Source organism: Meriones unguiculatus, chromosome 8 (genome assembly GCF_030254825.1).
Source record: "Meriones unguiculatus strain TT.TT164.6M chromosome 8, Bangor_MerUng_6.1, whole genome shotgun sequence".
In the NCBI taxonomy this organism is placed as follows: domain Eukaryota; kingdom Metazoa; phylum Chordata; class Mammalia; order Rodentia; family Muridae; genus Meriones; species Meriones unguiculatus.
The window spans coordinates 45,713,379-45,740,172 of record NC_083356.1 but is presented as its reverse complement, the minus strand read 5'-3'; the positions used below and the strand labels follow the sequence as shown (position 1 = coordinate 45,740,172).

General features: G+C 39.3%; 1 protein-coding gene across 4 annotated transcripts in view; it reads right to left on the bottom strand.

Annotated features, from left to right (window-relative positions):
* Enpp2 (ectonucleotide pyrophosphatase/phosphodiesterase 2) overlaps window positions 1-26,794 on the bottom strand; it is a 118,080-nt gene that overhangs the window by 43,896 nt on the left and 47,390 nt on the right. For all 4 annotated transcript variants that reach the window (XM_021661995.2, XM_060389414.1, XM_021661994.2 and 1 more), the window contains exons 5-11: window positions 24,799-24,859; window positions 22,732-22,829; window positions 22,384-22,463; window positions 21,145-21,264; window positions 11,451-11,506; window positions 5,528-5,593; window positions 4,655-4,727 (exon numbers count right to left, since the gene is read on the bottom strand). In XM_021661995.2, coding sequence (XP_021517670.1) covers window positions 4,655-4,727; window positions 5,528-5,593; window positions 11,451-11,506; window positions 21,145-21,264; window positions 22,384-22,463; window positions 22,732-22,829; window positions 24,799-24,859 — 554 coding nt within the window. The remainder of the gene's footprint in view (window positions 1-4,654; window positions 4,728-5,527; window positions 5,594-11,450; window positions 11,507-21,144; window positions 21,265-22,383; window positions 22,464-22,731; window positions 22,830-24,798; window positions 24,860-26,794) is intronic.

Here is a 26,794-nt window from a genome sequence, read left to right as displayed (position 1 = left end):
AGGCAGCAACAGAAATCATGGTGACTTTTTTTTCAAGCAAAACCAAGAAGTCATTCCAGCCTAAACAGCAACATCCAGGTGGGGCCAACTAACGTTAAAGAAGATGAAAGACTCCTTTTCCCCTCAGTGGTACTGAGAGTGCAAGATGTCTTCACATCTTTGTTAACCTCTGAAGTACCAGATGACCCTGGATTCAATGCCAAAGAAAGCACACTAGTTCTCCTAAGCCTTACCCAGGCTATTTTCAAACCAAGGCACCAAAGGCAGCCTTCAAGCCAGACCTGCCCGCCACAGAGGTTTGGAACAGTAGATAAACTTACTTTGTCCTGACGAGTTTCCGCTGCATACTGATCCATCCTATGTAATTTTCTTCTTCTTTTCTTTGGAGGAGCAACTGGTCTTTCCTGTCTCCTCTTAGGGGTAACTTTCCTCTTAGGTCTTTTAGCCGGAGTAAGAAGTGAGCCATAACTACTCTCCTGTACTGGCGGATAGAGATGTCTGCACTCAGAGGCCGTCTGTCCCTCTGGGCCAGAGAGTAAAGCTCACACTTTCCCAGCTGGGGTCAGCAGAGTCCAAGTTAGGAAGACTAAGTTCTCCTTAAGGGAGAACACGTTGGGAGGAGAGGTGATTCAGGGCCCTCTATAGGGAGAGGCCTCTGACCTGTGTCGCAGTGTGATCACAGCTTTATTGCTGACACAAGGTTATGATGTAAGAGGATCTAGTCATGTGGGCTGCTTTTGGCTGAGAAGCCAGTGTATGGATACACCTGAAAGTGACATTAGGCAAGCTCCATAATTCCTGCACTGACTGTTCCTTGGTTACAAAAAGCTCTCTGTATATAAAGTACTAGCTTGTAACCAAACGAGTCAAGGTCTCTTGGTCGCTTCAAGATGGGAATGAGGTTCATGTAGGTGGTTCCAATTCATCAACTCATGGATAGATATCTGATCACACCACCAAATATATCAGAGGGCTCTCAGCTTGCATGTTCAACCAAGGACAAAATGAAACAGAAATAATAAACAGTCCCCATTGGTCCTGAATAAACTTGTACACATCAGGACTTTCAGCAGGAAAGAGGAGCAAACACAAGACTGTGTGTTTAGAAATCCTCTCTGAAAATTATATAAAATATGAAAAGTCATGGATTTCTTCATCGAGGTAGAGAGATGAAGGCATCACTCAGACACTTGCTATGGGAAGCTGTCTCCCTGTTGGAAGCAACAGCACTTCTATAAGTATTGTCTGGAAATCCAGAGAGCAGTGACATCTAACCGTCAACCGAAGGAAGAGCCCCCCAGTGCTGGAGAAAACCAGCCCCTGATTTGCTGATGGTGCAAAGGTGAATTAAAGCAGCTGGCCTTGCTGTCTACCTAGCTATCTCATCTGTTGGCAGGACCGTCCCAAGAGCCATTGGAATGCAGGCAGGGGCAGGAAGAGTAACAGTGTTAGTGTAACCAAGGGGAATGTCTGCCATGCGGTTGCTCTGTTCCCAGGGCAAGCGGCTGCAAGAGCACTTCTGTCTTTGTCTCATCCTTTCTCTCTGGCAGAGCAGTCAAAAGTCACAGCCCTGTAGACTTCGGTTTGGTTTGCTTTGGTTTTAATGCTTCTAGTTTAGGCAAATCTCCATGAGAAGAGCAGGAAAAGGAAGAGGGTTTTTCCATGTCATGGTCACCGAGTACATTCTGCGAGCACTCAAATCTGCCCATCAAACTCTAGGCAAGAGACTCCAACATTCCAAAGATGCCCAAAGAGAACCCTTTCAATTGCAGCAGGTTAGAAGAGCGGAAGAAATGGAGTTTAAGCAGACCGAGTTTTTACATCGTCATTACAAAGGCATGTTTTCCTTCTTCAGATGTTAGAGGTAGATGAAAGCTAAGTTTTCACTGTCCAGCCATACTTCAGCCTGAATTTAGAAATTTTAGCCTGAGGTTATTCAGAGAACGGGAGGGGGCAGGTTGCAAATGTCCCTGCTTTTCAGAAGGATTCTTTCCCATCTGAAGGTAGGGACCAGCCAGCCAAAGCTCTGCCTCTAGGCCCAGAAGAGCAGCCGAACAAAAGGTCACAGAGAAAGCATAGTTCAAAGAGAAAAAGATTGCGCCAATAATCAAAAGCAAGCATATTTTGAACATTCACCATTACACTATGAAACCAGGAGCAGTACACCATTTCTCGAAACTGTTAGCCCGTGTTTGGCCATCTCAGTTAATAGCTTTTGAGACTCACCCTGAAAAAGAAGTGTACTCAAATATTAAACAAATAAACCACAAACTTCAGTTGAATTCATCTTACTGTGCCATATAGCTTTTTTCTAGTTAGAATCATTTCAATTAAATTTCAAACTCAAGTTCTTTTCTTGTCATCTATAAAAATGGTATGTATTTTTAAAAATAACCCTTCGCCTGGTGTATATAGTACTCTCATAAGCACTTAAGGTCTGTGATGATACTTGGATGATCACACATACAGATATGTGTTTCTGATAAACAGGTGTGCGAGCCAATCAAGCTTTACACACAAGAAAGGTTTTGCTGGCTTCCTTTGGTTCTCATTCTATTTTGTCTTGGGTTCAGCAGAAGTTTCTTAGAGAATCACATGAGAAATATTGAAATGTGAAAACATCCTTTTCTTTATGAAGATGTGGACATGCTATGAGATTCCCTACAGCATATAGTTAATGTCTACCCAGCATCTAGGGAACAAACTCCAGCTGCAAGAAGTATTAATACTGAAAGAACATAATGAGAATACTTAGAATTCTTATTCAAAAATACTATGAGGGGGGAGGCTTGTATATTTATAAGCAATTATGAACATAGAAACCATCATTACACCGAATTAAAGCATTCAACACCTTGCTTCAATTAGTCATTTGGTCATTACTCAGCGTTTGAAAACAATTGGGTTGGTTCTTAACCAAAATACATATACTTTCACAAAGTAGCTATAACGAAACCACAGGTATCACAAACCCAGAAATGTCTCTGGAAAAGAGCACTTACTGTTAAGCCATAGGATTTAAGGCATCAAATGTGCTATAACTCATGTGTTGTTAAGAGCCATCTCTTGCCACATAGATGATGAGTCCTATAATTTGAATATAGTTATCGATGGTAGCTTCTCTGATCCCCTGTCCTGTGGGAAGTTTCGTGGACTGGGAGTCTAACGCAAACCCTCCACTTACCAAGAAACTCAAACGTCTACAAGTACCAGCCTCAACATTCAAAAGATGGCTATAACAAAACCAGTTCCTTTTTTTTTTTCTCTTGAAGGATATTATTCAGACAAAGTTGGACTTTTTAATAGAGCACATGGAACTAGTTAGGTGTTTGGTGGGGTGGATTTTTTTTTTTTTTTACATTTTAATAAAATCTGGTTCCTTCAGTTCATTCTTAGATTAATCTCAAAGAAAGTCTTCCCAAAGATAAAACAGCCATCCTGGCTTTCTGTGTTTCATGTATGCGGATGTTTATCTTATTTTATCATTTGTATTTCATAATCACGCAATAATGCTCAACCATCAAAAGGATAAAAGGGCCTCAGATTTATAGGACTTCCGTGATTCAAGGCAAACTATGAATGGTTTCACATAGTTATTAGTTTCTAGTGCTTAAAAGAAATTCACCAGACACTGAATTGATGTTAAAGCATTCAGAAATCCTTAAGGCTTTTTTGGTATTCGATGCCTTTGTTTAGACGTGGGGTAATTTGTTCAGAACTGCTTCAATCAAGACACATTTATCTGCATCTCCAACATATCCTCAGGCTGAACACAGTGAATTTAGAGCAACTCTGCCATCCTCGGCTTCCAGAGAATCAGAGACAATACCCAACAGCAAAGGCTTTTTAAAATAATTTTCTCGGCCCAAAGTAATGTTTACATTATTGCAGTGACTGCTGTGTCCCATGAAGAAAAATGAAAAGCATTTAAGATATTTTAAAAGTTTGACTCCTAGACTTTATCATATTTCAAGTGACCTACACTGACATTAGGAAGAACCCCATCTTAAGTAAACGAAAAACAATCACATGCACCCATGGAGTTAGTTTCAGTGAATCGCTTTTGCGCCTTACAAATATTGTCTTCTCCTGGGATGGCTGAGCTCCACTAGCCTCCCAGTGGAGCATCGCTCTTGTTTAAGAACTCACTTTACCCCTGGGAGTGCTCACAGTGTCACAGTATGAACAACAACATCCAGATACCCACATATGTTGTATCTCTACTGTGTCACGTGTCAGGTTAATCATGCTAAGGCTACGTGTGCTGATGAAATGACTTTCCCTCCGAGAACTGTGTCATCATACTAAAAGAGTTAACATTCAGTTGTGCTGTCTTGTGTATCAGAGGTTTTAGAGATTCCTTCTGCCCTATCCCACCGGTAGCCAAACTTTAACCTTCTTCTACTGATGCCTTCCTTCAAGGCTACAATTTCCCCTATTCACCACAAGATAATCTGAAATAAAGTTCCTGTAAGAAGAAAAAGTACATTTAAGGTTTTTTTTCTTCTTTTTTTAAGTTTATAGTGTAAGTTTTACAAAATATTTGACAATGTTCATGCCTTTTATATTTGAAAACTCCCAGATTTTGCACAAATCCTAAAATTAGGTAGCCCAGGAACACAGGTTCTCCTCAGGCAGACGATAAACTACTAACCTCAGGGCCAAAGGGGCCATACTTGTGTCCAGAGAAATCAGGCTGCTCTGAATAGAAGGCATAAACTGAAGGCCTGTGGGGGAAATCAGAACCAGAGTCAATGCGAAGCTACACAGACCAGTTCATATCCCACATTAACAAAGGGGAAAAACCTTCAAAGGGGCTAGGGGGCCCCCAGGAAGGTAACAGGAAGGAAATAAGAGAAAAGAAAGCAGAGTGACACATGTCCATGCAAATGCTGTCACGAAACCCATCGCTTTGAACATTAGCCTAAAAAAATTAATTTAAAAAAGAACCCTTCAAGCCGAATTAGTCCCCCACCCACTCTTACGATTACAGATGGAAAACTTTTACTTTCTGTTACTTCCTCACCCATGACTCTACATCCCCACATCACTGCCCACTGTGGTAAATGGCAGGTGCCACATCAAAGCACTAAGAGTCACAATGAAAATAGCTGACCATCGCTGGGCACTCTGATCTTTAAATAGCAGGAGCACTGTGATCAACACCACTGGCCATGCAGTGGGCAGCCTGAGAGAACTGACTTGTATTCAAGGGGAGACTCGGCTGTAATGCCTTTCAGTCCTTGAGATGCTGACGACTGATTCCTTTATCAAAGCCTACAACTTGCCCCAGGTCTGCTGAAGTCACCGGGATTAACAGCTGGAGTAATCCATGTAATTAAATAGTCCCCGGCAACTCAAACCTTCTTAAGGAAATCATGCTTTAAGTTAATAAGCACAAAACTTTTAATAACATCAATCTGGACTGTGCTTCCATGTCACAGACCATCTAGTGCTTTGTCCAGATCCAGCCCAACATGGAAATGTACTAGGGGTAAAAAAGAAAAGGACTGATGAGGACAAATACCTCTCGTTATCTGGCAGTGAAAGCCACTGTAGAATGGTGAGGATCCTCCTTTCATGAGGGATGGTCCTGTAGGGGCAAAAAATAAAAGCAAATCCTTTGGTTGCATTTCCACAAACTCAAGCCCCAAAAGTGCTTGCTCTTATCACTCAGGCCAACACTCACTCTCTCTTCCTCACCATCTGTTTCCACTTCACTGCAGTGAAGGGCCCTCTTTGGAATTAGTGTTTAAACTTCCATTTCCACCCCCAACCTATTTTATTGCTCAACCCCTTCTATGAATGATTAGATTGGAAACTCTGAATTCATGACCAAAGTAAAGAACCTTATCTTGCTGATCTGAAACTGCTACAAGCAAAAAGAAACCAGTGAAGGTTTTTGTTTTCGACTTGTTTGTTTGTTTGTTTGTTTGTTTGTTTGTTTGTTTTTAAAGTGAGTCAAGCCCTTGGCTGTGACAAAAGTCTCCCATCATCCGTCTCTTCCTGGAAATATGATTTCTGTGGAGTTCTAACCTCAGCCTTAGAGTGCACATCAGAACAGTAATGACAAAACTGAGTTGGTAAAGTAAAATTAAATAAATCAAAGAAGGGGCACACCCTGTGCCTAACATATAACAAGTGCTAAAAAATTTATTTTCAAAATTAAAAATAATCTTATTTTATTAATGATCACAGTTAGATATCTGTCAGTCTTCAAATAGTTATGATTTTGAAAATGTTATTTTACCCAAATTTTAAGTTCCTCCTCTATAAAATAATGGGTTAGTGAAGCTACTCCTGACGTTTTCTTCTAGCTTTATAAAAATTCGTCAAGCTTAGGCACATATAATTACAAGACTGACAAAAGGGGTATAATCTTCATCCACAATGGCCTTTGTGTTTAAATTACCATTCCTCTGTTGAACATAATTATCCTAGGCCTGGCAATAACATTAGGACCTCTTGGCTAAGACAGAACAGTATCCTGGGCTGAGTTCTGTTAGGATGCTAGCAAGCTAAGCAATATCATGACTTGAGAAAGAATCACTTTTTTTTTTCCCAACAAGGAACACAAAAAGTTCTATTGCTCTAAGATCAGACTGTAGAGTCTAATTCATGATGAATCCAAGCTTACACTAGTTTCATCGTGGTGAGGAAAATTATTGGGTAGACCATTGAAACATTTACTCTCAGGGAACATCAACACGAGGGCTGGGAAACAGATAAATGCAAACATGATAAATGACTAGGGCTGGAAACCCTCTTCCTGTGCCTGCCATCACCATCCATCCCACCAGCTCTGCTTAGCTCTCCTCTCAGGATCTGACACCACACTAAAATCCTCTCTGTTCAGAAATGTCCTCCAACACCAGAAAATTCATGCTCACTATAAAATAAATCCTGCCATAAACATATTCCACTGGCATTGAATAAATGTGGCCCTGCTTATTACGACCTATAAATGAAATAAAAATAGACCAAGCAAAGCCAGGTTAATCACTTAAAGAATCCTTTAGCCTTAGAAATCCGTTGTATCTGAACAAAATAATTTTAATTGCATATTTTGAATTCTTTCCTAAATTAGAAAAAAAAACTAATAGCTCAGCCTATTCATGCTACTTTATTCCTCCACCTTCCTGAGAGCTGCTGCTGCTATGTGTGTGTGTGTGTGTATGGTGTAACACCACTCCTGACTTCAGTGGAGAAATATAAGGTAACAGAACAAGTGTCAAGCTCAGCACACTCACCCTTTACCATCCTTGCTGCATGAACAACACTAGAGAATCAAAGACACCAGCCTGCAAGGCAGAATGCCTGGTTCTGAATCCCAACTCCTATCAATATTGGCAATGAGACTTTGAAGGCACCTATGTTTTGATGCCTCTACAAAATTCTAGTAGCGGCATCTATTCATAAGGTTATTGGAAGGATTCAAAGAGATAATATATGTAAAGTTTTTTAAAAGTGTTTCTGGCTCATAGAAAGGGTTTAGGAAAATGCTAGTTGTATAAAATCAAGCCAGTCCATGTTCTATCATGGACGGGCAGGGGCTTGCCAGCCTCCACTCCTAAGGAGCAACTGAAGGTTGATAGCCTCTAAGGGAGAGTCAGTTCTCTCTGAGGTTGTGATCTCTGGTAGGCCAGCTGTGCTGAAATGGATGGCCCCATGTCCACGAGTAAACAGGCAGCATCAACAGCATCAAGTGGACTTGGTGGGTGGGGTTTTTTTAAATGAAAATTTAAAAAGACATGAAGTTGGGCAGGTAGAGAGGTGACGTGGATCTGGAAGGAATTAGGTGAAGGGGTGGGGAATGAATATTATGAAAATATACAAAATTTTGCTAAAGGAGTTAATAAAATGTTAAAAAAGAAAAATTTGAGTTTACATAATCATGTGCTGTATTTCTAGTTCTGTAGAAAGGATACATTCATTCATGAAAAGTCCATTATTAAAGGTACATTATGATTAAGGCCCTTCTATAAATACAAAGATACAAGATTCTCCCATGAAGAAGACTGTGGTAGTCATCCCCCTCGACTTGGGATGGAAAATCAGAATTATTTTATCATTTCTTAAGTGAAAGCTTCCCTCATGCCCTATCTCTAGTGTTGTGTATGTAGCAATGAAGAGTCTGGAGTCTGGAGTGTGACCTTGAATACAACACTTAACAATCTGAAGTCTTAATGTTCTTATCCCTTAAGCAAGGAGTTGGACAAGGTTGTCTCTAAAATTTTCTGTGTGTTTTGGAAATAACCTCACAGATTAAAAAAAAAAAAGTATGGCCCTTAGCCATTTATATCTCAAACACAGGGCAGAGAATTGCAAGTAAGCTGACCAAGGGCAGCAAGTGTCTAAGCACAAGGAAAACAGGATGCATGTCACTGATTGAAAAGAATTAATCTTGAAACCAAGTACATAAGACACAGTCACAAACAAAAAAACTAGAAAAGGAAGGACTAAATGAAGTGCTTAGACCAGGGAGGGGGCCACAGCTGGAATACAAATGGAATAAATTGTAATAAATGATATAAAAAATAGATGAAAAAAATGAAGTGCTTAGTGTGATGGGCTACTTTGTCTGGTTAGCGTTTAAAGAGCTAATGAGAATAAAAAAGCAATTACCAGTTCTTAGTTGTTCTCTCTACATTAAAGAACCTAATAAAACCCTCAAAAAAAACTTGAGGTAGTCAATCATATGCCCAAGGTCAGTAGCAGAAGTAAGATTGTATTCAAGCTAAACACTTATATACGATGGAATTACTGCCTCTGAGAATGAATTGAAACTAAAGCATGCAATACAGTGTCAGCTGGGGATGATTTTGAAATGAAATACTATCATTTAAGAAGCAAGAATAAAATTCTAAACTGCAATACAGAGCCATGTTAAAAAGATTGCCTTTAAAGTCGAAGCCTATGGTTTGAATCTGGTTTTATTTAAATTTTGAAATTTTTCAAAATGGACTATATGTAGATTCCCTTGATATATATTCCCTGTAAAAATGAGAAGCCTGATCATATTTTATAAAGTTATAAAACGCTTCAAAGGGGTGGGGGTTGGAAGTAAATGAGCCTGCTCACTTCCAGGACATGGAGATAAAAGAATATCTGGAGAAGGAAAGACATCTTGGGAGCACACAAAAGCCACCTTCTTATAAGTGGTTTCAAATGGGTGGAGAAAATTGTCATTCAAAGCCAGAACACTGGGCCTTTTCAAGGAAACTTTGCAGCAGTTCCAGGGGGGTAAGGGTGCAGACTAAGTATTAATTATGTTGCTGGCTCCTCTCCATTCTGCTAGGCGAATGAGCTGCAGAGCAGAATTCCCATGTGCATCTGTGAGAGCCAAGGGTTAAAATCTTAACCGTGGAAGATTAACTTGGTAAATAGCAGGCCACTTATATTGAGCAGCACCAATTCTAACATAGGCACACTTACTTCTCAACTAGGGAACCTCTTTTAAAGAGGAAAGAAAAAACTACTTCTAATGAGACACCCGCCTTAGTTTCAGAGTGCCCAAAAGTAACTTCAGCTGAACCCTTTGAATCTGAAGAGGCTACCCTCTATTCCTGAATTTAGAGTCAAGAGAAAGCATCATTCTGGATGAATCTGAACCAGTGATTGATCTCAGCACACTTCTGCTAAGAGAATAGTCAGGTTTTGTTGTTAAAGCATAAAAAGCAAACACAGAAACAGCTTTAGGTGGTTGGAAAATAATAGAAACAAAATAACATCACAGTGGGAATAAAATCCCCATGAAAGTAGAAACAGAGTCCTTTTCTTAAGGAGCCATAAAAACAATCAACACATTGACAATTTATCACGTAAATTTCATTCGCTAGCCTGGAAACATGAAATAGTCCCCAGTTCTGAAGGGATGAGCAGCCCTATACTCATACTGGGGAAATTTGAGAAGTTTGGTGGGAAATGGGAAATATGGAGGTTTCCAAACCCTGATGTCCCTCAATTGAGGAATGGATTCAGAAATTGTGGTACTTTTACACAATGGAATACTACTCAGCAATTAAAAACGAGGAAATCATGAAATTTGCAGGCAAATGGCGGGTCCTAGAAACGACCATCCTGAGTGAGGTATCCCAAAAGCAGAAAGACACATATGGTATATAGTCACTTATATAGACCTATAAGATAGGATAAATATACTGAAATCTATCCACCTAAAGAAGATAAACAAGAAAAAGGGCCCAGGGTACAATGATCAATCCTCACTTAGAAAGACAAATGGGATGGACATTGGCTGTAGAAGCAAACAAGTAACAGGACAGGAGCTTATTACAGAGGGCCTGTGAAAGACTCTACCTAGCAGTGTATCGAAGCAAATATTAAGACTCATAACCAAACCTCTGGCAGAATGCAGGGAGTCAAAAAAAAGGTATGTGTGTGGGGGGGGGGAGTTAATACAACCTGGAGAGGACAGGAGTTCCACAAGGACCAAATATATCTGGGCACAGGGGTCTTTTATGAGACTGTTTCTCCAAACAAGGACCATGTATGGATGCAACCTAGAGCCCCTGTTCAGATGTAGCCTTTGGTAGCTCAGTATCCAAGTGGGTACCCTAATAAGGGGAACAGGGACTATTTCTGATATAAACTCGATGGTGGGCTCTTTGACCTCCTCCCCCCCCCCAAGTGAGGAGCAGCCTTGCTAGGACACTGAGGAGGACTTTGCAGCCAGTCCTGAAGACACCTAATAAACCAGTATCGGATGTAAGGGGAGGAGGTTCTCCCATATCAGTGTACTTGGAAAGGGGCAGGGAGGAGATGAGAGTGGGAGGGCAGGATTGGGAGGGAAAGAGGGAGTGGGATACAGCAAGGATACAAAGTTAACAAACTGTAACTAATATTAAAAAATAAAAATTAAAAAAAAGCAATCTACACAGGGAAAAAAAACATTTAAAAAAAATGGAGGTTTCCTTAACCCTGGTTTACTGCATAGAACTTCCAAACCTAGACTACCTCATCAGCTTGCCAGCTGCATAAAACTACACTATGTGTTTAATGTTGGGAATCAAAAGAAATAAACACATACAAAATAAGCACCATAGGTCACAATATATTTATAAAGAATGATAACAGAAGCTACAGCAATAGTTTAAAAGAATTACATGTACTTGGATGAAAAGTAGTCAAAATAAAGGTTAAGAAGATAAAACATTTAAAGGTAGGTCAAAGAGAAAGCTGACCTTAACTGAAGGATTGTACAAGAGAGGAGTGATAAAGAAGGGAGAGAGAGTAAGAAAAGGAAGTAAAAAGAGAGACAGAGAAAGAACCCTTGAGGAAAAAAAATGCCTGGAAAGTTATTTTTGAATCAATAAATTCTCATACATTTGACATGTTTACATTTAGCTAAAATGAAGTTGGCTACATTGATGTTTCATAAATTAAACCATGACTGTAATTTTATAAACATTGACAAAATAAAGGTGACTTACACAGACCAGAAGAATGTTCCAGCTCTCACCCCTTGCTTGGTGGCTGTAATCCATAGCTAATGAGGAAAATATAAGAGGCTTTTAATATGCTCTGAGCTCTGGTCAAAGAAGAAAAAGACTAAAACACATCATATCTGATATGTTATACTCTACCCATGCCCACCATAAAATTCACAATATTTCCAACCATTTTTTTTCACATCTGGAGGTCAAGACTCATTATTTCCATAAATGTTATTTAATACATATTCTGCAAACGTTCTCAAAAGCTTTACTGTGATGCTACTGACTTGTGAAAAATATATTTCATTCCCAAAGTCTCTCTTTTCTATACCTGTCTTTTCTGATAATTGTTTTAAACATTACTTATGTGGCAGAATTCTGTTCATCAAAGGATGCAGGGATAGGACCATATGTTTCTTTTACGACTGTTGGCCTTATGGAACAGAGTCCCAATTTGGTACCCAGATGTCAGAATCCTTAAATCTAGCTTGTCATGCTTGGCTTTAAACTAGATGAATGAGGAGAAAAAAAGAACTAAAACGACTACTTTTTTAACCTATATTTTTTCTATAATGTTCCTTTAGCTTTTTTTTTTTCTTTTTAGTAAATGGGGCTCTAGGCAAAAGTCCTTAGGATAAGCTGGGTTAATGAACCATTTCACGAAGAATGGTTTTAAATGTTCTCTATAAACCAGCCATTGATGCATGCCTGTAATCCCAATAGTAGCAGGATCCAAAGCAAGAGGACAAGCCTTGGATACACAATGAGATTTGTTTTTTAAATTCTTTCTAGCTCATGCTGATGAGAAGAGGAGGATGAAAGTGTTCAAGAGACAAGCAGCCCGAACCTTTGCAATCTGAACCTTGACCCCCTGCTCTTGTCACTTAACAACTGCCTGATCCTCAGGAAAGTTACTTCATCTTCTTGTGCTTTGGTTTCCTCCAAAAGGCAGATGTACTTTTCTAGCACATGTGATGATGCTCCATTTTAATGAGTTAACTCACTTAAAATTTTTGAGCCAGTGTTTTAGCATTGGGTAAACAGTTTGTTGCAGCCTTTTATTACACAATAGTGGAAATCAATGGAATCCATTTACTTCAGGAGCATTAGAAACAGCTTACAGTGGCAAGTGTCCCACTAGAAGTCTGTGGGAAGAAACCCTCACAAAGAAAAAGAGAAATACATGAGCAGGATTGTAGTCCAAGACTAAAGCAAACATGATCCTTTTCTATTTTGCATCCAGACTTTGGGGGTATGATGGAAATCTTTATTTTATTCATTTGTTTATTTTATTTATTTATTTATTTATTTGTTTGTTTCTTGTAGGAATATGTAATTGGAAAGCATAGGGAATCTAGGTTAACCATCTCAAAATGCCTAGCTTGAAAACTTCTGAAGGGATCTCAGAGCCCCTGGGAGCATCTAGAAATCTACACCCTAAAGATTTATAGCTATTGCAGCTGACAAGTGAGCCTTGAAGTAGGAGGGTCCCAAGTACCTGCAGATCTGTGGGTTTGAGAATGACATGGAGGGAGGAGGGCCTCGCCTTATTCCCATGACTCTGCCTGACCCAAGACATCTGGTTCACTGGGATGGCTAATGTATTTAAGGGTCTCAAATTGCTCTAAGTGTCTCCTCTTAATCTGGTCCAGCACTAGGAAACACCTTTTCACCTTATAGATAACCTCTGGCATGCTCCATCCAGGTTTCATAATGCATCCTAGACTTTAAATGAACCTCAAAAGTCCTTCCAAGAGGAGATGACTCAAACTACGCCACCTTATCCCAGCCTCAAAAACTGTGCCAGATCTTAAAGAGGCCTGTTTCTCATAATATGGGACCAATGTTTATACTTACTTTATTTCCAGTGACACAAGCTCACTGCATTCATATCCAAACAACTTTCCTGGAAAAGCAACTGCTTTGCTGTTCCCAGGGAAACCGTACCATACCAGGCATCATTTGATATATAAGAAGTATAAGGTCAACCTGGGGCTTGCTAAAGAAAAAAAAATCAAAACATGAACTTCTCTGACGATGACCTACAGTTTCAAAAATCATAGCATAGAACTCGTGCTGATGTTGACATTATCTGGACAATGGGAAGTCCTGGCGATGACTTTCAGCTCATGTACAAGATCACCAGAAAAAGGCTTTGCAGTGATAGAAGGATGCAAACACAGAATGAAGATGACAAGTACCAAGGGCAAAGTTACTCTGACAGCCTTCGTGGAGATCAAGAATGAAGATGCAGGAGGAGTGACAGGAGTCCTGGGTGGACTATGCAAAGGAGCTGCTCAGGTATCTGGCCTGTCCCAGCTCCATTTTGCTAAGGATGACCAAGATAGGGTGCCAGAGGGCTTCACATGCTACACTTTCCCAACACATGGCCCACCTGAGTGAACTGGTAAACCCGTTAATGATATCAAAGAGTTTGAAGCACATGCCTTACACTGGTGATAAAAACCAGAATCTATCTTTTCACACAGGGTCTTTTACAGACTAGACTGGCCTCACACACATTATGTGACTGAACAGTCCTAGTTCTGCTGGCCTCTGCCTCTCAAGCACATGTGCATGCCATTAGACTCAGTTTTCTGTGCTTTACATAAATTATCTGTTGGAATTATATTTATATCTGAAAAACAGAACAAAATACAAACTATTAAGACAATCTGAAGATCAAAAAGTATGTTTCTAGACAGACACAGCATTGTCCATCTGTAATCCCAGCAGTAGGGAGGCTGAGACAGGGGGATTACAGATTCAAGGTCAAATATCAAAACAAAAAAGTACCTTTCTGATGAAAAAAGAAGCAAGAAAATTATGCCTCCTTATTATTAGCTACTACACTGTATTTCTAAAAGAAAATGAGGGGCCTGATTGGAAGAGAACAAAAGGTGAATATAGACAATATATGAAATTAAATACATATTTACTCGTGTAAGCAACACTAATTAAATACAGTGGAGTACACCCACACATGCTCAAAGAAATAAAAAGAAAAGACTAGCTGGAAAGGAGAAAAAGGCTAATGAGTAATGAAAGACAAGAAAAAAATTGCAGGGGGTAACATGGACTAAAATACTCCATCAAAGATGATATATAAAATTATACATACCAAAGATGTAACTTTGTTTTTATTATTTATAAGGTATGTGCCAACATTTTATTGAAAAAGTATTCCATGTTTGAACTAGCTTTTTTGAGTACATTTTCACATAACAGGTCCCAAATTTTTTTTTTACATATTGTCAAATGAAAGGGCTAAAAAACATTTAATAATCTAGTAGCACAATTGAAGTTCAGCAAATTCTGGGAGCCTGAAGGGATTTAAGTCAAATCCTTAGCTGCCAGAAAACTTCTGTAGAAGCCATAGGTATGTCTTATATTTTACGGGCCCAAAGTAAGGTAATTATCAAAACTGCAGGCACTAAAATGCTGGCCTAAAAAGCAAAAATAACCCTCTAGTACTATTTTTATTAAAGCAGAGGAGAAAGAAAAGTTTCCTGGTTCTTTATTAATTCAAAGAAATGATCTTTCTGACCTTGAATGCAAACATACATTTTTCTTAGAGATTATTAAAATTTTAAAACAAATAAACTAAGCAGATACTGAGTGTGGACCTCCTAACCTTAATCGTCATAACCCTGTTGCTTATTCTCTAGAAGCCCAACTCTCACCATTGGTGCCCAACAGACTGTTTGAAAACTGGGCAAGTGAAAATATGTTGGTATCTTCTTGCTGTGTTGCCAGGAATGCTAAGAATCAATAAAGCTTCCCCCACTGGAGTTATGATGTAAAGTGTGAAAAATCAACATCCTCTGCAATTAAGTAAAATATATAGGTATGGGAATATGGAAGTTTTTAAAAAGAAAATAAACTAGAAATATTTTTTCAAAAATATAAGTTCATAGGAAAGCCATGTTGGCCTTTCCTCTACTAGACACACATTGGAGGTAGATGAATATTTGCCAAATGGGAAGAAAAAGACAAAGCAGTCGGGAAAAACAAACTTTTCCAGCTTCTCAAAAGCCATGGAAAGTAGAATCCAAAACCAATAGGAAATATAAAAGAAGGTGTAAGTCTCACTTACTATTCCCATGAAAGGCTTAAAATTTGACTCAAAAAGGAAAGTCTATCAATTTTTGGTTTTATGCTTTTACATCTAGAGATGTTTGATTGTTTTTTTTTTTTTTTTTCAGGTATTAAAGAAAGCTCCTAGTGATTTTAACCCCTGCTGAAAAGAGACAGATAATTTCATTTGGGAGCAAATATTTATTGCCTTCAGAAATAGCACTGTAATACTCTATGTTAATCAGTAGTAGAATAAATTTTATCCCTTTCAAGCTATGCAAATTATTAAATAGGTGTAAGTTGGAATTTAATTAAATATAGTTGTTTCTGTTGCCATCAGATGGCACTCACGAAGTTAACTGGAACATTTACAAACAAAATTCATTAGTTAAAGAGATTTTTTTTAACTCTAACATAAACAATATAATTTAGCTACCTGTTCTGAATGCTGAATACTATCTATTATCATTGTATAATAGGTCTAGAAAAACTGCCTCCTTTTTTGAAGAGAGAAATAAAGAATTTTTATAATTGTTTTTCATCAAATTTTAATACTTTGTTAAGTTTTTAGGTATTTAATTTGTAAAATAGTTTGTTTTGTACTAGCATACAGATATTAGGGTATTGATTTTAAATTTTTTGAAGCCAAGAGACCAAGTACATTTGTAATAAAAGACAATGGACCTTTAAAACAAAACAAAAATAAATAAAAAAATATAAACAAACAACCATAATCTTTCTTGCATTTTTCTGTTTTGTTTTTTTTTTCAAGACAGAGTTTCTATGTGTGACCTTGGCTGTCCTGGACTCACTTTGCAGACTAGGCTGGCCTTGATCTCAGTGTGATCCACCTGCCTCTGCCTCCCTGAGTACCCGGATTACAGACTTGAGCCACCTTGACCAGCCTTTTAACATTTGTTCTTTATATTCAAAGTCATGGAACTAGATAGGTAAGAGTGACCAGAGGGACAGATGGAACTATCAATTCCATCTATGAATATACTGTAGTTTTTTTTTACAATTTCCCACACATTTCCGATGTATTTTGATCAGAGTGTCCCCCATTACTCTCTTGTCCTCTACCCCTATCTCCAGCAGAGGTAGATCAGATGCTGAAAAGCAGATGGCGAGACTGTGAAGGGAGGAAGACAGGAGAACAGTAAACAGACAGTGTGCTTTCTAAGTACTTACAGCCAATAGTAGGTACCGAGCCGAGGACACACAGGCCTGGCACTCCCACCTCTAGGAAGATGGAACCCTACTTGCTTGTTTATTTATTAATTTTATTTTTGTTTTTGTTTTGTTTTGTGTTCTTCTTTTTATTTTCCATAATAAAAAGAACACAAGGAAAGTACATGAATACAAGGAAAGTGCTCTATCACAGAGCTACATCCCCAACCCTCTCTTTTCTCTTTTATGTTGAGGCAGGGTCTCACTAAGTTGCTCAGGCTAATTTTGAACTTGTGATCCTTTTAACCTCAGCCTCCCAAGTAGCTAAGATTAAAGGTCTTTTTAGAGTCATACCCTCACACACAACCATCCAGCTACAGGTAGGTGAGGGCTTACCCCAAGACCTGTGCTTGCTAGGCAAATGCTCTACTACTGAGCTAAATCCCCAAGCCCAAAAGACAAACACTCCATAGAAGCAAAGGTAAAATCTGCCTCAACTGTAGCACAGAGAGGTCAACGCCAGATACAGTCTATGGGACATGAACTGAACCAGGCTTTTGATTCATCTTATGACTAGAAATGAATAAGCCAATCTATCCCCATGCAACTTATAGACCAAAGTAGACAAACAAGTAACAATTTCACAAGTCATTTGTCTAACCTATAATAGAGAAAGAAAGCTAAAGCAGAGTCACTTAGCTTTGCTAAAGCAGGCCTCCTGAGTATAGACACTGTCCTGGCTAGTCTTATGTCAACTTGATACAAGCTAGCGTCATCAGGGAGGAGGAAGCCTCAGTTGAGAAAATGCCTCCCTAAGATCGGATAGAGGTAAGCCTTGGAGCATTTTCTCAATTAGCGATTGATATGGGTAGATTCAGCTCATTGTGGGTGGGGCCACTCATGGGCAGATAGTCCTGGGTTCTATAAGAAAGCAGGCTGAGGAGGCAAGCCGCGAGGAGCAAGCCAGTAAGCAGTACCCTCCAGGGCCTCTGCATCAACTCCTGCCTCCAGGCTCCTTCCCAGCTTGAGCTCCTGCCCTAACTTTCTTCAGTAATGGACAGCAAAACGGTGTAAGCCAAATAAACTCTTCCCTTCCCATTTGCTTTCGGTCACGATATTTCATCACAGCAACAGAAACCCTGCAGCGAGTTCAACTGAAATTTGGAATGGAATTAAGAGGCCAGCGCCTGGTTTGCAAAGGAACACTCCCTGCCTAAGGACGCCAAGGTGAACAGGAGAACAGAGCTCATTCTGATTAAGTACCTTAAGTCAGTGGCTCTCAACCTTCCTGATGCTGCGACCCTTCAATACAGTTCCTCATGTTGCGGTGACCCCCAACCACAAAATTGTTTTCGTTGCTACTTCATAACTGTACCTTTGCTACTGTTATGAATCATTGTGTAAATATCTGATAAGCAAGAGATCTGATATGTGACCTCTGTGGGGGTCACAACCCACAGGATGCGAACGACTGCATTAAGAGCTAAGACAAAGCAGCTGGGGTGTGTTCAATAATATCACACACTTTGCATCCACAAGGCCCTTGGTTCAGTACCCAGCAACAAGAACAAAAATAAACACAAGTGGGTGGGGATTCTGTAGGTCTGTAACGGTGTATGGGAAAGAGGCAGGAGGTAAAGACATAAGAAAAACAGACAAGGATATGCACTTCCCATCAGGCCCATCCTTCTGGCCTGGAAATTCATTCCAACACTGTTGTGTGGCCTTTTGCCATCTCTTTTTGGAAATGCCAGCTTCGCTCATTTTAGACTTCAGTTCATTCATGAGGGTAGGCACTGCCCTACCAATGGGGGCGAGGGGGATTCAAAGCCAGCCAGCTTGAGAAGAGCAGGAACATAGAACACGTCTGCTCGCCTTAAACACAACTAGGAGCTTTGACTTGAAGGACCTGAGTTAGGGCTTGATTTGCTTCTCCAATCTGCAGATGGAGTCAGTGCCCTGAAGATACATACACAGGTGCCTGAGAGTCCTGATCTAACCTGAACACAGAAGTACTCCACTAACCGCTTCATCTGAGGTTCAGGACTGTATCAAGGCGTTCTCAGAGGCGCAAACTCTTGGGGACTCCATTAAAACACATGTGAGACAAACAGGGTCATGGACAAGCCATGGCAACTTCAGATAGAACATTGCAGAGACAAGCAAGTCTGCAAAGTGAGAATGAGCATATCCAATTGCTTTTAAAGATTAAATTAAGTTGCAGAGATTATTTTTTTAACTTACTATGGAGATTCAGATTTTCACATGGACAACTCCCCAAATCTTCATTCTATCTCCTAGTTTTTAAACAGGAACAAGAAGTGCTCTTATTCAGTATTGCATCTGACCCTGGTGTTATTTATGTCCTATATAGTTTCATCATTCAGAAATGAATGAGTGGAATTAAATTGAGTTACCAGTTTAAGATTTTTATGAATAATTTTTCTGCCCAATTTATTTTTTTCACTGGGGACCTTATAAAATACGCACGTCTAAGAGGTTTGCATATATGCTTCAGGAATAGATAAAATTACCCCTTAGAATACTTAGTACTCTACATGCTGGTATGCTTCCCCTATAGTTACTTAGAGTTTGTGTCTGTATGCTTTTCAAATAGGTCAGTTTTCAACACAACAAGTTTTTAAAATATAGCTATGATGGTTCTTAGCATTCTCAGTGCCTGTCTTGATCAAGATGTTAGACAGAAACACGAATCCGCTTCACCACAGATCTTGGGGAACATAAGGAGACTTGGTCAAATGTGTCAACTCTGAGAGCTAGTGAGGAAGCAGGCCAACAGCAGAACAGAGAACTGACTTCATGGGACAGGTTAATAGATTCTCTCTGCAGGGCATCTGCAGGAGGTAATGAATGTGTGGCCTTTTCTGCTGCTGAGTCATGCTAACCCAGAGGAAACTCAATGTCAACACCAAGTGTTCAATGATCCAATTAGATCAGATTACCACTTATCTCCACATATACCTTGAGGTTCCTCAGGAGAGCCTGTTTTCATAGTCAACCTATTACCAAATCCCAACTAGAGATAGTCAAATAAAACTCACGTTGCCATCATTTTATTTACTCATAAAATATTCCTCTATCATAAACTTGTGAGATCCACCCTGTCAACAAATTTCACTGGGATCACAAACTAAGTCATCATAGACTTCTGGGAATCCGGCCTGAATAAAAACAGCAAAATCAGAACGTCTATTATAAAGAGTCTTTTGCACAGGCATACAGGAAGCCTGTCAGTGTTTATTTAAAAAGGGAGGGGAAAAAAAGAAGCCCACATTTATCCTTGCATAGTGATTTACCTATTAATCAAGATGAATATTTTGACAGCAGCTGACCCTCTCTCAGAAAGTGATACCTTATGGACACATCTCTCAGTACACATCTTATGGCCACATGTCTCAGAATAAGGAGTACCTTACTCTGCCCATCTGTGGCAGTGAATGATCAAACTCAAGGATGTCTCAGCAGGGTGGCTGTGCAGGATGAGTGAGGACACTGCCTCACTCTTACACTTGGGCACAGAAGTCTCAGAAGCTTCCTCCCTGACCAGTCTCCAGAGAACCTGAGATGAAGCTGTTTTCCATTCTCCCTCTTCACGTCTCTGATATCTTCAGAGTCTCTTCACGACTCTTCCCTGGGCCATGTTCCTGTGGTAATTCTGAGCCTTCTGACCTGGAGCTTGTACTCTTAAGCCCAGCTCCAGACAGTCAACAACCATGGCATTATGTCACTGCTTTGCTCACGTCTGACCAAAGTAGGTTGCCTATCCTACACAGGGACAGGAAAATCACCGGTGGAAGCCACCTGAAGCCTTTTGATTTTTTGCCCAAGTGTGTGAGGTACACAACAAGATCTTCTTCTAATTGTCAATCTCTGCCTCAGAACCAAGGTAGGACTCCACTTATTACACCTACCTTCTGTGATCGAGATGCTTAAATAAAATAACCTATAAATTCCCTTTGACTTTTAATCCACTCCTTTTCTCCAGGAACCATTATTATTTCTTCTTATAGTGTCACTTGGGGTCAAAATATCTGAGAATTCATAGTTCTTTTTCTTTTGCATAGTATCCCCAAATTTAATAAACAATAACATTTGATTATTCTTTCATCTAGGTGTTCAACCCACGACACATTTCCACCACTATCATCCCAGAAAAGAAATTCATCATCTTATATTTTTTATCATCATGACTTATGTTCTCACATGTACACACATAGATTCATGCATATATGTATGTTTGCATATACATGTACATAAATATATACACATAATACAAATATACTACATATATCCACATATCCACATGTAAAATGTATACATATATGAACACACACATGAAATATCAAAGGATGAAAGCACTCCCAGTTTAGACAAACTATTTCAATGCACACAGACACACAGACACAGAGAGTTCAAGACTCACCGGCTGGCCTCCCCACCATCTATGATTAAACTTCTCTCGCCCTCGAAGATGGAAAGTAGCATCAAATACAGGATCGTACATTGAATTGCCAACAATTCCATGGGATTCTGGATATAAACCCTTTGTATAAGAACAATTTTATTATTAAAATAACAATATAATAATTTACATATATATATATGTTCTATTTTCAACTTTATCACAGATGGGTTTTACAACAATGTTAACCAAATCAAGTAGGATAGATATATATAGCCTTTGAGTCCATTTTTACATACGAGTCATAACTAACTTTAAGCCATTTTAAAAATGTAAGATGATGACGAGAATATAATATTTGGCTTTTTGACTACTGAAATCTAACAAAATGGACATCTTTATTACTTCATTTGAGATGTACACATGTCTCCAAAGAAGATTCAATTTATGGTTTTACTTTTCTTTAGAACGATAACTTAAAGAATAATACTAATAAAAATTTTGTTTGAAATAAGAAAATAAGGTAGAGTTTGGAATGTTTGAAAATTACGACATGGTGTCCCTGAAGCCAACATTCTTATTCGAGAGTTCGGAAGATAAATGATAGATCCCTCTGACGCTGAGAGTTTAATGGGAAACCTGGCTACAGCTGTGCTTGAAAAGGCTTTAGTTTTAATTTTGCAATTCAGTTCAGACACCCACGAAGCTCTGAGCAGCATTTGCTGTGATTAACAGAGGCAAATGGAGGGAAACTGGAGGAGATGTTCTTAAGCTCCCTTCAGGCCAGCCAGTTGCATCAGTCGGTAAAAGCCTTCATCACCAGGCCTACAAATCTGAATTTGGTCCCCACATAGAGGGAGGATAAAACTGAGACCCCATAGGTGTTCCCTGACTTACATATATGACACACACATATATGCGTGCATACTAGATAAATATATTTGGCTAACATACGTCAGACCATATTTTTAAGTCACTTCTTTCTTTTGCTTCTGTTTTTATTTTTGCTTTCTTTAAGAGAAAGAAAACATGAAGTTGGGTGAGTAAGGAAGGGGGAATGGTCTGGGAAGAGGTAGGAGACAGGAAAGGATACAATAAAAATATATTCTCAAATAATAAAAATAAATTCTTAAATAATACATGAAAATATATCTTTTTAAAAATTAAAGCATGTTATATTTTAAAAAAATTCCTCCCTTCAAGTCATTGAAGGGCTAAAGCAGACCTTTGAATATACATTACTTGAAAACAAATACTTACAGTGGCCAGAGTATATAAGTTAGGAAAGGTTTTTGTGGGGTACACAGGCCTCATGTAAGGAGCATGAGTGCCACAGGATCCTGGAAGTAGAAAATGAGTCATCAGAACATGAAAACCATCCAGAGCAACTTCACGTATAAAATTCATTTTCCCAGCTATGAAAAGCACTTTATTTCTCTTTTTGTATTTCCAATAATGAAATTTTAAAAAAAGAGAGAGAGAGAAAGGAAGGTAAGAAAGAACAAGGAGAGAGAAAGAATGACCATATCTCTATGGCTCTGGAAGCCTACGACAGAGCAATGGCTATGACTATCCTGGAAAACAGATAAGAACATGAAATTGACTTACGCAGTTTCTCGATGTTGGGCATGACCTTGCTGCCTTTCTTCATGTATGATGCACGAAACCCATCCACAGAGAAGATGATTAATGGAGGGCGGACAAACCTTAAACATTAACAGAGTAAGTCTCGGGAAACTGCTGCCACAGACATTCCGCAGTGTCTGGTCACACTCAGTGACTGGGACCAGTCAATACCAAAAAAGACCCAGGAAGGAAGGAACATAGACAAGCCCAGGCTCCCAACCACATACCATTTGAGGCAACTGATTCAGAGTTAAGTGGGTAAAGTTACCTGGCCAAGAGAAAGTAGTTGACTCTACTGGTGTTTCTTATATTACAAGCAAGGGCCTTATACAATAGTTAAATTAAAAAAAAAAAAAAATGAGTAGTGCCACATGCCAAAAGTATGTATTTTCTCCAATATTTAACCTGGAAAGTTCTTATTTATTCTTTAAAACTCAGCTCTAAGTTTCCTTTTCTATGATGTTAGCTGCCCATGCTTCCAAATTCCTTCATGATGTTAAGACATACTTCCTTTGCATTCATATATACATTATTTTATTGCTTACAGTTATCTGTTAACAGGCTTCTCTTCTAGAGTTTCACACTGCTCTGGAACTTGCTATGGAGACTAAGCTGGCGTCAAACTCACAAATCTCCTGCTTCAGCTTTCACTGAGGCTTCAGTTTTAGTGCTGGGATTAAAGGCATGGACCACCATATCCAATTGCAATAAATACTAATCAGAGATATTAGTGAATTAATGACTACACAAGTGAAGTAAAATTAACAACAGTAACACTCTTTCTGCTAAGTATCATAAGGGCATTCCTTCAACTTTCTTATTGACTTGATTCCAAGGTGATTTAAATTATGAAGAATTTAAAAAGTCTATCAGCAAAGAACTTGTTGATCCAGGCCAGGAACGGATGAAATGCTATGTTATTATCCTAAGGGTGTAGTTAGTCAGTCATGAGAGAATACTGAACCATGTGCAGAGTTTTCTCCAATAACTTGAAGCTAACTGAGCAACTCTTAGCTTGTGGCTATTAGAAGTCATGTTACAAGTAAAACATTTTGAGGGGGGCCGTCCATAGACGATCAGAAATTGTTTCATCCCATTCCATACATCCAAAGTGTTGAAATGTCTTTATTTATCTCTCCTTTTATGCCTAATTAAGACTTTTTAAAGGTGGGTAGGGGACAAAGATATCTAAACACTTAAATTCTGCATTTCAGGTTGCAATACATAAATACCTAAAAGACTAAATACATTATAAAAATGCATTTATTGAGAATGTATTTTCTGCCAAGCATTGTAAAGACCCATGAAGTCTCCACAGCTTCCTGGAAGGCTTAAATGTCTGATTCCAGACACGATTCCAGAGATGTTAGGTGTCCCTCGTTTGGCTGTTCCCCAGTGAGGCAGCCCTTCGGCAGAGAAGCGAATTCCTGCTGAATCTGGTAGGAGTTACCTTCTTGGATGACAGCTTCCGAAGTTTTAGAGTCTGCCTCTTTCTTTCCCTTCCCTCACACACTAACAAAGGTAAAAACAGAACTCAAGGAAAACTGCTGAAGGGGAGGCACAGCGGTACGGCAGGGAATCGCTGCAGGAAATGCATCCTCTAGTGGTACACAGATGCACTTTGGTGGACCACAGCAGACACTGAGACTCCGCTGTGCACAGCAGTGATAGGAGAAAGTTGAAAAGAGAACATTGAAGCTTCGAGATAGGACTGGCTGACGACATGCCTCAGCAGTCAAAGAGCCTGCCTGCAAGCCTGCTGATCTGAGTTGGATCCCTGGAAGCCACTTAAAGTCAGGAGGGAATAAACTCCAGAAAGTTGTCCTTTCATCTCCACACACATACACAACCTGCACACACCCGACAATGGATAACTGAGTTTTGTTTTTATTTTTTAAAAGCCTTGAGATAGCTTAACGGGCAACATGTTTATAAGAACTCACACAAGGGGATTTTCATCTTAAAATGTTTGCAGTTATTTACCCATCTATTTTTGTGATGGCTTATCAAGGAATGTGGCGTCATATCCATAAGAAAAAATACACTCACCCTGGAGGGCATTCGGGGACTTTTATCTCTTCACAATCATCATCTACCCAGTGTGATTCTCCTACAAAGAAAAATGGGGACATTTATTGTGAAATCTATTTATAGACGCCAACCAGAGAGTAGAAGTACAATGCCAGAATCTGTGTCCTGTTTGGGACTTGTTTATAGGACACCAACTAAAAAGAAATTCTGAAATAAAGTCTAGTGTCTGCTCTGGCTTTTAAAGTACACCCATACATGGTGGGAAAGCTAAGATTTAATAACCTCAAATGGTGTTTATTTCAGCTTGCAGAGCCTAAATGGTTTGTAGATTTAAAAAAATAAAATAAAAAATAAAACAGTGGCGTCAGTGGACAAGATTTCATGTTTGTTTCCCTCCAAAAATAAACTGTTTGGTCATTAGATGGAACATTCCCTCCCCTGCCACTAAAGATCTCAAAGACATAGAAAGCATAACATGACTTCCCTTCAGATGGAGAAAAAGCTTATGCTGTTAGAATAATAGTCAAGAGTATACATAAAAATATTGCAAGAGAGCATTTTCTGATGAGCGCATATATAGTACTGAATTTATAAATCAAAACCCAAACTGTCTTTCACTTTTATCTTGCATCAAGATCTAAGAACCTAAGTCCTGCATGTGTGGAAGCCATAGGTTTATGTTAAGTGTCTTTCCCTCTGTCACTATCCCTCTGATTTTCTGAGACAAGGTCTTTCCATGAACCGGAAGCTCACAGATTGGCTGGACTGTCCGGCCAGTGAGATCCCAGGATCTGACTGTCTCCATGTATCACCTTGCCTAGGTTCCTACATGGATTCTGGCGACCTGAATTCTTCCACACTTCCTCATACCTCCACCAAACCATCGTTTACTCAGCCCAGAGCTGTTCTATAATTAGGCTTTTCCTGTGGTTTATACCCCAGATGCCCATGCTAGTGCCATCTCCAATGTGGCAGTGCTTGAAGTGACAGAACCTTTAGGAGACAGAGCCTAGTGGAAAGAAATGGGGTTGTGTGGGGGAGGACCATCCTCACAAGAGATTAATGCATGTCTCTTGGAAACTCATTAGTTTCCACAAGAAAGAAAAGTCTTAAGGGAGCCTCAGCAGGCTCCCTTCATTGTGACAGGATCTGCTGTGATACAGCCCAACAGTCACGATCAGAGATCAAACAGGCAGGGGCTTTCCAACGGAGACTTACAGCCTCTAAACTGTGAGTGATCTTATCCATAAAAAGGCCCAGCTTCCAGATTGCTGTGTGTTCAGGACCAGCCTGGTCTAAAAAGTGAGTTCCAGGAATGCAGTTATGCAGAGAAACTCTGTCTCAAAAAAAAAAAAAAAAAAAAAAAAAAAAAAAAAAAAAGCCCAGCCTCAGATATTTCAATTTCGATATAGGGATGAAATTCTTTGGGGGAAAAATCAATAACAATAAGAATTTACCTTAAGTTTCTCTAAGACAAGCAAAAATTATGTCTTGAACACACATGAAACTTGTCACCAACATCTCACAGAAATTTCTCCCACATAAAGAACACTGGAAGTCTCCCATGGCCCAGAACCATTTAGCTATTGGATGACCCGGCAAGATAGTAAATAAGCTGAATTGGCTTTATCAAGCATGAGTAACTCAGGCCAGCCACTGAAATCAGAATTCAAACCAACAAAAATGGCCTCAACCTGTCACGATTCAGTGACTAATGATATCCAGGGTTTTTCCCTTTGTAGCCCTTATGTCTTAAAGATTAAAAGGAAAGAAAAAATAAATTCTTGATGAATGCCACACTTCAAAATAAAAGCATAACTCTTAGAGTAGAGGGAACTTCACAATGCAATAGCAGTAAAGGAAGGTTTCCAGATCCATTTACACCTCACAGAAATGATTTCCTTTTTTCCTAAAATCTCTTTCCTTTCTTTTCTTTTTCTGGTTCTTTAAGATAGGATTTCTCTGTGTAGCCTTCGCTCTCCTGGACTCACTTTGAAGACCAAGGCTGACCTCA